Source organism: Pempheris klunzingeri, chromosome 10, assembly GCF_042242105.1.
Source record: "Pempheris klunzingeri isolate RE-2024b chromosome 10, fPemKlu1.hap1, whole genome shotgun sequence".
In the NCBI taxonomy this organism is placed as follows: Eukaryota; Metazoa; Chordata; class Actinopteri; order Acropomatiformes; family Pempheridae; genus Pempheris; species Pempheris klunzingeri.
The window spans coordinates 18,268,553-18,282,611 of record NC_092021.1 but is presented as its reverse complement, the minus strand read 5'-3'; the positions used below and the strand labels follow the sequence as shown (position 1 = coordinate 18,282,611).

The window sequence follows — 14,059 nt, the reverse complement described above, 5'->3', positions numbered from 1 at the left end:
CCGTGGGTCTCCACCCGAGAGTATGGCGGCTGGGATTGCATTGGAGAGCGAGGGGGAGACGGAGACATGCCAGAGATGGTGAAAAGGAAACAAAGAGGCGCAAGTTGTGTGATTAAGTGTCGAAATAGTTGCAGTTTATGCCGTTTTTCCTGAGGCGACCCCCTGCTTGAGAATTTGAGCCTGCGGTTCATTGTAGGGGCTCAGCCCAGCGTTTTTCCACTGTCCTCGATGGAGCAAGTTTGTTTTTTTATGATGCACAGAGGGGTGAGCTAAGCAGATGAAAACCCGCACGGTCCACATCATCGGGCGATATTTTCCTCCTCTTCGCGCACGATTTGGACAATTGCAGTCCTCTGGTGACCGTTTAGCTGTCAGTGTCTGGCCTGCATGGGGGAATTTCTACAATGAAATCCATCTTGGGGCACCGAGTCTTTGTGCTCTGCCATAGCTGAGCAGCGGCGAGCAACACTGTTATTGACAACCCGTTCAAAATGGGACACGAATGGTGAATGTGATTCGTGCGGGAGCGTTTTTGAGTTCATTTCAATGACGCGCGGAAATTGATACCTTACGACTTGATTTAATCCACGATGCGCGAGTATAAAGTGGTGGTCCTGGGCAGCGGTGGGGTCGGGAAATCCGCCCTCACCGTGCAGTTTGTCACCGGGACGTTCATTGAGAAGTACGACCCCACTATAGAGGATTTTTACCGCAAGGAGATCGAGGTGGACTCCTCGCCCTCGGTGCTGGAGATCCTTGACACCGCTGGTACCGAGCAGTTCGCCTCCATGCGGGACCTTTACATCAAAAACGGTCAAGGATTCATTCTGGTCTACAGCCTTGTCAACCAGCAGAGCTTCCAGGACATAAAGCCGATGAGGGATCAGATCATAAGAGTGAAAAGGTTGGTGAAATGATGCGCAGGAAAACGATTATGTCCAGATTGTCAAGTGTGGATGTTGTGGAGAGTGTTCTCCACACACAGGGCTGGCCTAATAACAGGCCCTGTAGTTTCAGGATCGGCCGAGGCCTGGTCTGAGAACTGTGCTTGAATGGGGATGCTGTGCATCTCCAGGGCTCACTACAGAACAACACAACACGCCTGTTCTATTTTGGTGTACCAAGTCTCAGCCACAACGCTTGTAGGTAGGCAAATGTCCTTGCACTGCAGCCCCAAGCATCTCTAAAAGTCATCATTTGTGATCTCAGAGTAGCCTCGTCTCTTCGGTGTTCCTGCAGACTTTGTAACGTCTCACTCCAGACAGGAACGACAGTAACTAACAGGGTCGACAGCGCCGGTCCGGCCCGTCCATCAGCACTGTTAAGACCGGTCAGTCTTCGAGTCATAACAAGCTCGACACTGTGTGTGTGTGCGTGTCTGCCGAGCTGCTGTTTTGTGTCACTGAATGTCCACCGTGCCAGATGCTGCAACCCCTGTGAAACACCCGGCTGGGGATGCCCAGGATTCAACAGAGGCTCTGCAGAGAGCTTCAAGGAGGCACAAAGCTTCAAAATACTGTAGGCTTTGGGGGTAAAAGCACACCGAGCGTGAGCCCGGCGTCTGCGGAGGAGAAGCCGTGTTTTTAATTAACAGGCTGCACAACTGAAAGCACGAAACTGTCTGATGTCTGAGCGCCGTTACACAGATGATCCAGATATGAGGTCACGAGAAGGAGCTGCTGATTGATACGTGGAGGAGGTTAGCCGAGGCTGTGTGGTTGTGCTGTTATTGGTGTTTTCAGACTCAGATGTGCTGCACATTCACCTGCTGATGTGACACGATGTCATAAAACCCACAGAGAGCCCGAAGAGATGATCGATAGACGCTGCTCATCACATCATGGATGATTGTTGCCCGTGTGTGTAGGCAGCACGCACCGGCCTGTGACTGTGTGGGTTCATCAGTCATTGTAGATGTCAGTGGATGCATTACAGTCAGTGCGGGGAGTCCAGTAGGCTCCAGAGAGACAAGGCTGTTCTAATGAAGGAGAAAATATAAGGCAGTGCAGCTTGAAGCTCACACTGTTTACTGATACAGTTAATTACTTTAGATGATGCTCAGCATGAGGACAGTGAGGTCAGATCATCAGCGTTGTGCCTCTATCTCCGTTCTGTTGCCTCCTGTAACCTAAAAATTAAACGCAACCGTCATAAAGATGCTTATTTTTGTTAGTTGCCTTTAGTCTTTGTCACCTAATTGGATTTAGGCCTTTTCAAACGCACCTTATAAACAATCCTATAAATCTGTGGCTCCAGATGAAAGAATGAGGTCAACATGTTTCCCCCATATGAGCTGGGAATGGAAAGAGGGATGTTCAGTCTACATTGTGTGTGTGTGTGTGTGTGTGTGTGTGTGTGTGTGTGTGTGTGTGTGTGTGTGTGTGTGTGTGTGTGTGTGTGTGTGTGTGTGTGTGTGTGTGTGTGTGTGTTTACATGTGCGTGTGTGTGTGTGTGTGTGTGTGTGTGTGTGTGTGTTTACATGTGCATGCATACATGTGTGCTCACACAGCAGATGCTGTTGTGTGATTTCACACTTTAGTCTGGTGCTGTTCTCTACTGTCACAGCAGAATTTATATTCTGTAGCGAAAACATCACACTTCACATGAAACTCCTACACAGTAGTTAATTTCAGAGTCCTGCGCTTCACGTGGACTCAGACAGTCAGAGTCTCAAACAGCGGAATTAAAAATGTCAGGTCATGAATAGTCTTAAATTCACTTATTAAGCCGTGACCCATATCCTTTGTGCTGTTCTCCTCTAACAGAGTTTGTTCTGAATGGAAGTATCCATAATTCCTGTGGTTATTCAGGGAAGTTCACTTTATTTGTGTAGTAAATGGTGATAAAGAGGAGGCGTATCAAAGACTTGCACTTGCACTCGCACTTGACGTTTAGAGACTTCAGCATCTTCCCTCCAACAACAACATAATCTTTCGTGAAAGATTGCGTTTAAGATCTGAAAAGGTTTGCTTTACTTAGCTGGGTGTCACAGATGAGGTCTAAACAGACTAAAGCTGTCTGTACGCTGCCTTTTCAAACCCTCTCGGAGGTTTGCTGCTACCAAAAGCTTCTATTGACAGCAGTTACATAAGGTGACTTTTACTCCTTGTAAACTCAACGCAAACATCTACAACAATGCAAACACTGCGCTTCCTTTTTCAGATGATATGATTTTATAGGGATATGAAGACGTGAAGTGGCTGGGATGTGCTCCGATAGCTCCCATATCCATCAGAAGACGTACCTTATGTATTTCTAAACACGCTTGCCAACCCATAACCATCAGAGTCAGCTCTGCTAACGAATAAATCACAAATTACCTTGTGATTATGTCCAATTGAGGGTAAACATACGCAGTGCTGTCTGTCCAGTAGTGTGGCAACAGCTTTATTATCTAAAAGAAAAGTCAGCATCAAATGTTTTTTTTCTCCACCGCTTAGTCTTGTTCATTTATCCTTTGATCAGTTATTGGCCGACTAATGATGATTTTAATTATAATGTACTGCACAACAAAGTTGTGTGGTTTGTTGGTGTAAGCCAGTGTTGCTTTAGTTAAACGCTTTCTCGTGTAAATGCTAGTTTATGATTCCACATATTTGCCTCGGCTTATAAACACTTTGAATGATTCTCAGCATCAGAATCATGTTTGATTCTGGGTCTTTTATGGTGTTTTTATTCAGCTGGTAAACAATAAAAGCAGAAAATGTAATTCTGTCTGTCCCGTTTTGCAGTTCTCCTGTTTTCAACATTACACCATTACAAAATGTTTTGTGTGGACGACAGCTCATAATACAAAGCAGTATTAAGACAGTGTATGTTGTAAATAATGTCTGAATAGCTTACTTTCTTTCCTGATGGAAAAGTGTTAAAACCCACAGGTGAAATTCAACAAGTTCAGGCGTGTTCTGTGGGACTTGTCGAAGGGCATTGTGGGAAATGTAGGAAATTTGGAGACAGGTTGACGTCAAAAAGCAGGTGCACTGCTCATAACATCACAGACTGATCAGAGAAAGTCATGATGATATTAGAAAAAGACGGCGATTAGGAGATTAATCGATGAGTTGATTGACAGAAAAATAATCTGCAGCAGTTTTGATAAATGAATGGATTTTTTCAGCCGTTTGTTGAGTAAAAATAGTGAAACAGTGCTACAAATTTTCAGGTTCCAGCTTCTCAAAGTTACGTTTCTTAGACCAAACAATTAATTAATTAATCATCAGTTTAATAAATACTGAAAATAACGGTTAGTGGTTGCGATGTAACAAGCAGAACTAAGACAACAGCTTCAGCAGTTACAGGTGTCTCTTTCTGATTCAGGAAATGTCATTTTGTCCTAAGTGCCTCAGCAGTCTGACTCTTCCTGTACATTACACTGTTGTCGCTGCCTCTCTCGACCGTCTGGCCCTCCAAAAACACTGGTGACCCGTCGCAGCCGTATCGGCATTCGTTCAGGTCAGAGGCGCTGCTGTACGTTGCTCTCTCTCTGAACCCTGTCAGCATCTATCAGAGCTCTCCGTTAGCGGCACAGACGGGCTTCGGCACAGAGGCCGTGGGTGCACATGGTTACACCCTGGCCTGACTGAGTCCATCGTGGACCTCATCACTCGTCACTTCAGCTGCAGTTAACTGAACACAGAGGATATGTTGTGAGTGGTGACTTAAAAGAGCATTTAAATAGCGGCGACGCGGTCAGAGGATGGTGAAGAAGAGGGAGGTGAGATAAGGGACCATAATAAACTGTGCTGTTAGCGCTGATAGACTCCAGGGGTGTTGTTGATATATTTAGTCTACTTATTTCGAATACATGCTGCATTTGTATGTACTGCTTTCAGCATTGGAAGGCTGACAAACTGTGTTGTCATTCCAGGGCTTGTTCATGTGCCAACTGGTTGAAAGGATCAGGATCAATAAATGGAGGAGTTGCGAAGATCCTGTTTCATCTTTGTCTTTGTCTGTTGTGAAAACTGGGCAAAAGAACTGAGCTGAAGTTCAGCGGTGATTACTTAACAGTTGACTTGGCTTTCAAAGTTAGGCACGTAAGGCCTTATGCAGTGGTGGGTTGAGGCTTTGGGAGTTGCTACATCAGAGAGGTTGGTATTTATACCAATAAACAAGTAGCCTTTTTAGCCATCCTAGCAGCATTTTGGATTTAGAATTGGCAATGTGGGTTGGTCGGTCCAACTATCTCAGCAACTATTTGGTGGATTGTGCCAGATTTTTTACCCATGGTGCTCTGAGGATGACTCGAGTGGTCCTTTCCTCTAGAGCAGCGTTTCGCCAACCTCTCCTGGAGTACCGCTCGTCTACATGTTTTAGATCTCTCCCTGCTCCCTGCACAGCTGATCAGCTTGTTATCAAGCAGCTTCGGGAGTTCATAATGAGTTGATCATTTGAATCAGCCGTGTTGAAGCAAGGAGAGAACTAAAACATGGAGTACTCCGGGAGAGGGTTGGGAAACGCTCGAGAGCCATCAATATATCAAAGTTTCGCTCATCTTGTGAAATATCGTGACTTCTACTGGTTACATTGGCACACAATTTGGCAGTGGCATTCATGGTTCCCCAGACATACGACCTCCCCTGACTTTTAGCGCCACCATTTGAGATTGTGAATAAAGTAAACATCTTCTTTGTTGAGTGAAGAGGGTGAAGTTAATGCCCTACTCAGATTATTCCAATTCCAAACAGCTGGGAAGTGAGTAAAGTCGATCATCCAGCAGTACAAAATCGAGCCATCCCAGTAAACATAAAAAAAGCCTGTTTGATAAAGAATGTTAACGTCTCTGCTGCTTTGTGCAACCACAGAGGCTACAAAGCCGCTCGCAGGCAGTTTGTGCTCAGCAGGCGATGAACAGCCAGGCCAGCGGCTAGGCAGACAGGTTATCCAGCACACTGACTCTATGTGTTATCAATACAGTGCATACCAGTCCAGCTCAAGCCGCCGTCCTATCACATGACCCCGCCACCTTTAATGGAGGATGCAAACCCCCCCCAGGGAGCCATAATCTATCTCAAGTGATGAGTGGTTGTGCTTTATGAGCTGCCTAAATATACATTTTTGCAATATACCCATATAGAAAAGTAACAGTAGAGCTTACATAGATGACTGTGTGTTTCAGTGCATTAGACTGGAAATTAAAGGGGTACACCAGCAATTTATTATTTCCCTTTCATCACAAGACATTTTTAAAACATGGTAAAAAGATGCTTTTAGCCCGTAGTATGGGTCGCTTCCACCCCCACTTCTACTTGACAGGCTGAATAGTCTACCTCATGACATGTAGACTGAGCTTCATGTGTAAAAAATAGGGTGATTGTCCCTTTAACCAAAGTCTCAACATACAAAGCACATTCATGCAACTCACAATATGTACGAGTATATGCTGGTGTGCATTTTGTCACATTAAGAATCTCACTGACTCTACAAACTGAACATTTCTTCTTTTTTTTTTTTTTTTAAAGTTCAGCTCTGTGCTGCAGAGCTGCTCACAGAGGAGGAGGGTGATGCCAAACTGTGCGCTGCACTCAAAGCAGTGTTTGCTAGTTAGTGACAAAATGCTATTGAACTATTCCTATAGAAGCCCAATTATAAACTGAAGTGGACTTTTAAGCCGTCGTCACGAGTAATCGCAGAGAATAAGCAGTTTTGAACGCAACCGGGCAACAAGCTGTCAAGGCAAAAGTGGTTTATGGCTTCTTTTTTTTTTGTTGTTTATCAAGTCATATAGTGAGTGAGTGAATGTTGAAAAAGCCTCGTAAAATAACCCGAAATGTCAAAACTGTGAACTAATAAGCTCTTCAGTTTTTATGTGTCCTAATCTAGCTGTGAGAGATTTGCAAATTAACCTCTGCATGCTAAAGGGAGTTGTCCATCATCACACACTAGCTGAAATATTGTACCGTATATTAGCCTTAAGTGGTTTTAAAGCTACATGTAGAGATCTCTCTGGCACTGGGCTTGTTAAGTCTAGCGTTGACACTGGAATAATATCCGAGTGTAAGATATCATTTCCAGACGCTTTCAGACACAAACTTATGAATGAACTATTCATAGCTCACCCCTCTCCTTTTATACGGCTGTTTTATGGAAAATCAACCAACTGAACACATTTCCGATGCAGTGGCACTTTGCATTTCAGATTTAAAATCCTGCACTTTGTACAATAAGAGGAGGTCTTTGTGTCTAACTGCACAACTACCCCGGGAGCTTGTAGTGTGCAGTCTTATTGCTGTAATACATCAGATACAAGGATGACTAGCCTGTACACTCTGTCAAGTACAATACTTGTTTATCTTTCCCATTTTGGCATGTCTTGGCCAGTGTGTCCATTATCTGTGAATAGCATTAGATTCTGAAGGAAATTTGGAAGCAGCAATTTCATTTTCATAACCTTGAGAGAGAATTTAAGGAGAATCCCAGATATTGTCTTTTTTTTTCCATTCTTCTGAAAAGCAGAGTATCCTCACATGCCATTAATGGCGTGTTTACCAAAGAATCTCCAGATATCTACTCCTGATCTCTTCTGTGCCAGAGGAGTGGAGCTCACTTCTGCTGTCTGACTCAGCTGATTTCTCCCTACCGGCTAAACTGAAGACCCTCCTCAAAGGGCCGTTGGGAGGCGGCTCAGCACGCAGCCTGTTTCGTCAATCGTCTTGACGCCGTTGGCCCGAGCCGAATCCAGACTCTCTCGGGCTGCTGGGTTCCACCGTCCGTCAGCAAGGCCTGTGCGACTTGATGCATCATGCATTATAGATAAGGTGTGTCTGGGCGAGCTCGACTGGGTGTTTGCAGGCAGAGTGCTCCAATGGTGGGCGCTGTCAAGCTCACAGGCTGAAGGCTAAAGCATGACATGTTGTTTGTGCTGTTTGTGTGACAGCACAAACACATGCAGAGACAGTTATTCATTTGTCTTTTCAGGCTCGTGTCTAAACCATGTGAACCAGTCTGTACTGTATGTGCTCTGTGTTACGGACGAGCCCTGCTTCCTTGCGTCAGCCGCTCTTGGGTCCAGACACAGAGTGGCCGACACCCTTTATGCTGAGGCCCTGGGAGCCTCGGTATCCGTGGCAGCCACTGCCTCACACCTCCTGGGACTGCTGGTTTCCTCCTCTGTTATTATGACTATATATAGACTTGCTCCTTTGGTACCAGATGTCTTTGTCCTGTACTTCTGTTATGAAGAGGCACAAATGAGCTACATAACTTGTACATGGCTGTTAAGTCCTCTGCAATGGTTAAAAGGGAAAAAAACACACACGCACATATTAAGCGCACTTGGGGGTTTGATATGACTTTATTGGACTGGGTTGACTTGGATTCCTCCTGCTGTTTGGGACAAACATGATGATCACTGTTAGGTTCTTTCATTTGATCTCTCCAGGTTTGACATGCATGCAGCTCTAACGAGAGCAGCGAGGAGCTTCACAGCTTTACATGTTGTCAGCGGACTGGAAATCTGTATCCATTGAAGTATCGTTGAGGTGTTGTGCGAAAGAAAAAAACAAACCATGCAACAATGATAAGCTGAAACGGTTAGATAATTAATCAGCTTGTGTATTGAGAAGTAATTGGCAACTATCTTGATAATTGGTTCATTGTTTATGTAATTTATTAGCAAAAATGGCACAAAAAAATCACTGGTTTCAGCTTCTAAAAAGTGAAAATCTTCCCTCATTAAACTGAATACGTTTTGGACTGTTAGTTTGGGCAAAATAAGAGATTTTAAGACGTCACCATGGGCTCTGTGAACTTTTAATTAATTGATAGTGAAAGTAATCTTTAGGTGCAGCCCTACTAATGCATCATTGATATTTATTATTAATTAATGATAATTTGCATAATTGCTCATTTACAGGGCTTGAATCCACACACAGAGCTCAGGTTGTAACCGTCTTAGAGTTTGTCTTGCTTTTTTCTGGAGTGAGTAGCATTTGGGGCAGAGAAGTGAGAGTTGGTATGAAACAGCATGTGATGGTAGATGATATATAAGATAGCCGAGTTTCCATAGTTGTCCTTGACAGATTTACTGTACAGCAGGGGATGTGAGCCAGAACCACAGCCTGGGGCAGAAAAAAGGCATCCGAATGGCACCATTAACTCAACTAAACATCGAGCCCCCTTTAGCTTCTCCGAAACCAGTGCAGCTGTGAAAGTTAAGGTTTTTGCCTTTCAGACAGCTCACCCACAACTATGTTTAGGATTTTTCAGTGAAGGTGGAGAAGGGAGTTTAAGGTTCAATGCAAGAACGGCCGACCACCAGCATGATGTGGTCTGAAATGGTCCTCGGGGAAAATAATGGCCTTGCTGTTTTAATTGACACCAGGAATGCAGTGAATGAGACCTGGGCTCTGTACACTGGATGTTACAGCTGAGAAACATGAGCTGAGCTGGAGTTAGTTGTTCAGGTTGCCTCTGAGCTCGTACAGTGGTATCGCTCTCTTGGTTACACATCGACCGACCTCCAAGATCGTCTCTTAAATCCTGGTAGTTCCTGTCAGCCGGGAACAGAACAGGACAGTTGAGATTAAAGTTCACTCTGGATTAGTGGTGTAACAGACCACAGTTGATCAGTGATCTGTACGGTTACTCCCCCACGCATGTGGATAAGTTTAACCATCATAGTGTGAATGACAGTTTAACTGCTGCTGCTATTTTTTAAAGTAATGATTCTCCAAATGTGCATACAGAGTTGCAGTGGAGGGATATGGACAAGACAGATGGGTGCTGTGTTTTTCTCTGAAGCGAATTTGGTTGATTTGATTATTCAAAAAAAGGTAGTTGTGCGTTAATGAGAATGGTGCATGTTGAATCCCAATGAATCTCTCCAGGATGCTCACGTTGCAAAAAGCACGCTAATGAGGCTAATTACTATGTAGACACACTCGCATAGCCAGCCAGCAACATTTATTAATCAGTGAACATCTTGAACATTGTTTTAATTGTAGACCACGGGCAAAGTTCCTTACTTTAAGTGTTCTTAGAATTAAAAATGGAAAGCAAAGGTATATTTGTCTCTTTTTTTTTTTTTTTGATCCAAACCATGAGTTTTGTGATCCCATGTCCCCCCCCTACTCCGCATAATGTATTCATGAGTAGATCAAAGTCGGCTCCCTGTTCGCTGCAAGTTTAAGCTCATTTAACACTGAAACCTGCAGCCGCTGGCCTCTGAGAGATGTTAAGGCTGCTCGACTTGGAAAACTATCACAGTTGTTGCTCCTGCAGTCTCCCGATCTCTCCAGCATTAGTTGTTTCCTTGTGTACCTGTTACCGTAGCAAAGGATGAGGAGGATTTTTCTTCCTATTAATAATTTAGGAGCATGTATATTTCATAGAGCGAGGGCAGCATTTGAAAACCCTAATGATGTTGATGGGTGTTCCAGTTCATGACTCTGGTTAGATTTGACGATGTCGCTCGCCGTCCAGAACAGAGACATTTAAACTCGGTTCAGCAGCGGGTCCAACAGATGGAAAGCGCTGTCTGGCCAGCCTCATACAGATAAGGATGAAAGAAATAACAACCTGTTGTTTACCAAAGGATATGAATACACAGAATCTGCTATCTCTCTGATGTTTTTGATCCTTGTTATTTCTTCTGATGTGTACAAACTGCCTCAGAGGTCCAGTATCAAAACTGATGTAGTGATTATATTGGTGACACTGCGTCAGAGCGCTCCTTTTGATAATTATAGTGCAGTAGCCTATTTAATTGAACGGACGGTCTCTTCTGGCTGTCCACTAAGTAGTCCAGTTCCACAGTGGCATGTCGTGCTCCAGCAACATGACAGGGAGTTCAGAGCTCAAAGGATTATGGCCACTTCCTACGCTCAGGGGTCAGAGCTCTACTAACCATTTACTTGTTCTCTACTGGGTCAGGCTTTAGACTTGACGCTCAGGCGGGGGGAGCGGCCCGGAGGTTCAGTGGTTAGCACCCTACAGCTAGTAGGTGCTGCCCTGTGTGTTTATGAAAAAAGCTACCTCCCACAGCCAAAGACCATATCTACACCAAAGTAGAAACACACAAAAAACAGATCTTTTCCTTTCAATTTTAGTCCTCCACCCACATATGGCCCCACTGCACCCTGCTGAGCTTTTTTTCAAAAATACTTGTGGGTGAGTTTTAAAAAAAAGACTTATTTTGTTATGTGGGAGGGGGAACTGAGCTCTTCAGAAGCAGCTGACACATGATTGCCAGTTTATAGACCTTTGCTAAAAATGCAGTCAACTTTCTTACCTCCAGTTTTCTTCCCTGGCATTTCCATTAAGATAACAATGAAATAGTTCAAGTTGAAATTGATTTTCAGGCAGATGTTACGTCCTCATGTATTCTGAAATAGTTGCTTCCTGCTTTGAGAGGTAGTTTTAACTGCATATCAACAATAAATAAAGTGGGCTAGTCTCGAAAGGAAGACAGCTCAGATAATGCATTCTGTAATAGAAAGTAAAAAGAGAGGTATGAGGGAGACAGATGGTGGTGAGACAACGCAAATGAGTTCCTGATCCCTCTAAGTAATCTAAAACAGTCAAGCCAATTTTATTTATATAACCCAATATCATAAATCACAAATTTGCCTCAGGGGACTTCACAATCTGTACAGTATACCACACACTCTATCCTTAGACCCTCGGTTCTGATAAGGAAAAAAAAGTAGCCTTGAAGTACTGAATGTGTAGCCACAGCGGTGTGGCTCTTGGGATGGCAGTGTGATTGAGATGGCAATTTTGTACGGACATACATTCATGGTCCCCAGAGGGTGAATTCTAATGACTTTGGTGATCCCCTGATTTTTCTAAGCGCCACCATGAGGCTGACATTTTCGGTTCTGAGTGAAACATCTCCACAACTAGTGGATGGGTTGCGATGACATTTGATAATCGCATTCATGTTCTCCGCAGAAGGAATTCGAGAACATTTGGGATCCCCTGATTTCTCATCTAGCACCATCATCAGGTCAAAGTTATCCAGTACTTTGGTTTATCACCAAGTACCTGCAAAACAGCCTTGTAAAAGAGAGTGTGATCTCAATGGCTTTTTCAAAGGCATTTTCCTGCTTTTATTACAAGCAACTAAACAACTACACCAAACTAAAGAAGTACGTACTAAAGAAATCAATAATTTGACATGAAATATTGATTTAAAATTTTTTGTATTGATTCAAAAAGATGTTATTGCTTTGCTATGGTAACTGTGTCCTGTCCATAGCAACAGTTTGTCATACATAGCAACGGTTTACTATACAGAAATTACACACTGAATGGTGTAATTGACCAATCAGAATTGAGTATTCAACAAAGTGTAATAAATGTCAATATTTATTGACTTACATGGAAGCTTCTAAGCAATCAGGCCCAGAAAGACAAGAGATTACAGTTTACTTATAATGAAAAGTGCTTCTTAAACCACACAGAGAAAGTTGCAGTTAGCAGAATGATACCTCGAGCTTACTTATAATTAACTGTGCTACATGCTACCATTAAACCAGAGGAGGGTGAAGGAAAATGTGTGTATAAGGGTACATACGAGTGCTTATACTTGTCTGTATCATGTTTATATTTTAGCTTGTAAAGTGCAGATGCTTCTGAATAAAGGGATAAAAGTCACAATATTAATATTTACGTTCAATGGAAAAACTCGCTGAATGCTTCCATGCAGTTCCTCAGTGTCTATTGTCATATCTTATTGTCATGTGTGCGCCTGCGTCTGACACCTCGTTGTGGCTCCGTGTCTGTCCGCAGGTACGAGAAGGTTCCTGTGATCCTGGTGGGGAACAAGGTGGACCTGGAGAGCGAAAGGGAGGTATCGTCCAGCGAAGGCCAGGCCCTGGCCGAGGAGTGGGGCTGCCCGTTCATGGAGACCTCGGCCAAGAGCAAAACCATGGTAGACGAACTGTTTGCTGAGATTGTGCGACAGATGGACTACGCCGCCCAGCCAGACAAGGATGACCCCTGCTGCTCCTCTTGCAATATACAATAGCCCCAGGGGCCTCCAGGAACAGGCCAGGCTAAAAGTCTACTTAGAGGAAGCCACTTCTACTCGCAGCAGAGATACACACTTAGACACACACACACGCACATGCCAATTAAACGGAAGATAAAATCATGGTTGAACGCGATGGATTTTAACTCTGTGGAGAATAAAATCAGCAGTGACATGATATTAATAACGACATGTGAGTCATGAATATGTTTTGAACGAGGAGCGCCAGGAATTAGCCACAAGAGAAATTGACAAATAACAAAAAGGAACATGCCCTCGCCTTATGTTACTCTCTTTTGTTGTTTGGGTTGGTTTTTAATCCTTTGGGTTGTCATCAGCAAAGAATCGCAGATTAGGATCCTTACTTTTTAGGTTGCTCCACAATCTGCTATAAATGGGTAAAAATGTTTTCTCCTGGTTTTGTTCGTGTGTGAGGTTCCATGACTCGGTTGCAAGTAGCTACTGTACACAAATCCAATAACAGATTTCTGGGATCCAGTTGTTTGAAATGTTAAAGGAGTGTTTGATTTACAGTATGTACAATCTTTCTCCTAGTTTATTTTATGCAGTGGTTGGTGGGAGGTTTTTTTCTACTCATCACAGGGCTGAACCAAAGAGGTGACCTGAAAGCACCTCCATTTTCTTATATTTTTTTGCCAGTCGTTAAAAAAGTAACGGAGAGAAAATGGTGGATAAGTCAGTGTCTTTCTTCAAACATTGGTGCAGTCATCTCTTTCCTATTTTCTCACTTTGAGAAACAATAGTAAGCATAGCAGAGGCTTTCACATATCTTGTGATGTTTTGTTTTCCTCTCTGGGAGACTCTGACAGCAGATTGCCGAGTAATAATATAACTAACTGTTTCATCCTGATGGGACAAAGAGTAAAGAGTTCATCTTTACAGTGTTTGAATATCTCTCTAAACTCCTTTCAGGAATGGGTGACATTTTTGAAGTGAAGATGCCAACATTTGTCATACTTTTACATTTTCTTTTTCTCCTCTGGTATCAGTATGAAATGGGGTGCTCAAGCGTTTCAACATCCTGATCCCATTCTTTATGTGCTCAGAGTATTCAAATCCATAGTA

General features: G+C 43.5%; 1 protein-coding gene across 1 annotated transcript; it reads left to right on the top strand.

Moving 5' to 3' along the window:
• LOC139208951 (ras-related protein Rap-2a) lies at nucleotides 1-13,885 on the top strand. Its single transcript, XM_070838754.1, has 2 exons — nucleotides 1-904; nucleotides 12,733-13,885. The coding sequence occupies exons 1-2, from the start codon at nucleotides 591-593 to the stop codon at nucleotides 12,968-12,970; spliced, it is 552 nt and encodes a 183-aa protein (XP_070694855.1). The 5' UTR covers nucleotides 1-590; the 3' UTR covers nucleotides 12,971-13,885.
• Nucleotides 13,886-14,059: the final 174 nt, after the last annotated feature.

Bases quoted from the DNA above. Each gene is read 5' to 3' on its own strand.
- LOC139208951 (XM_070838754.1), top strand. From the start codon at position 591: ATGCGCGAGTATAAAGTGGTGGTCCTGGGCAGCGGTGGGGTCGGGAAA. The intron at 905-12,732 runs GTTGGTGAAATG...GTCTGTCCGCAG, and splicing joins CAGATCATAAGAGTGAAAAG to GTACGAGAAGGTTCCTGTGA.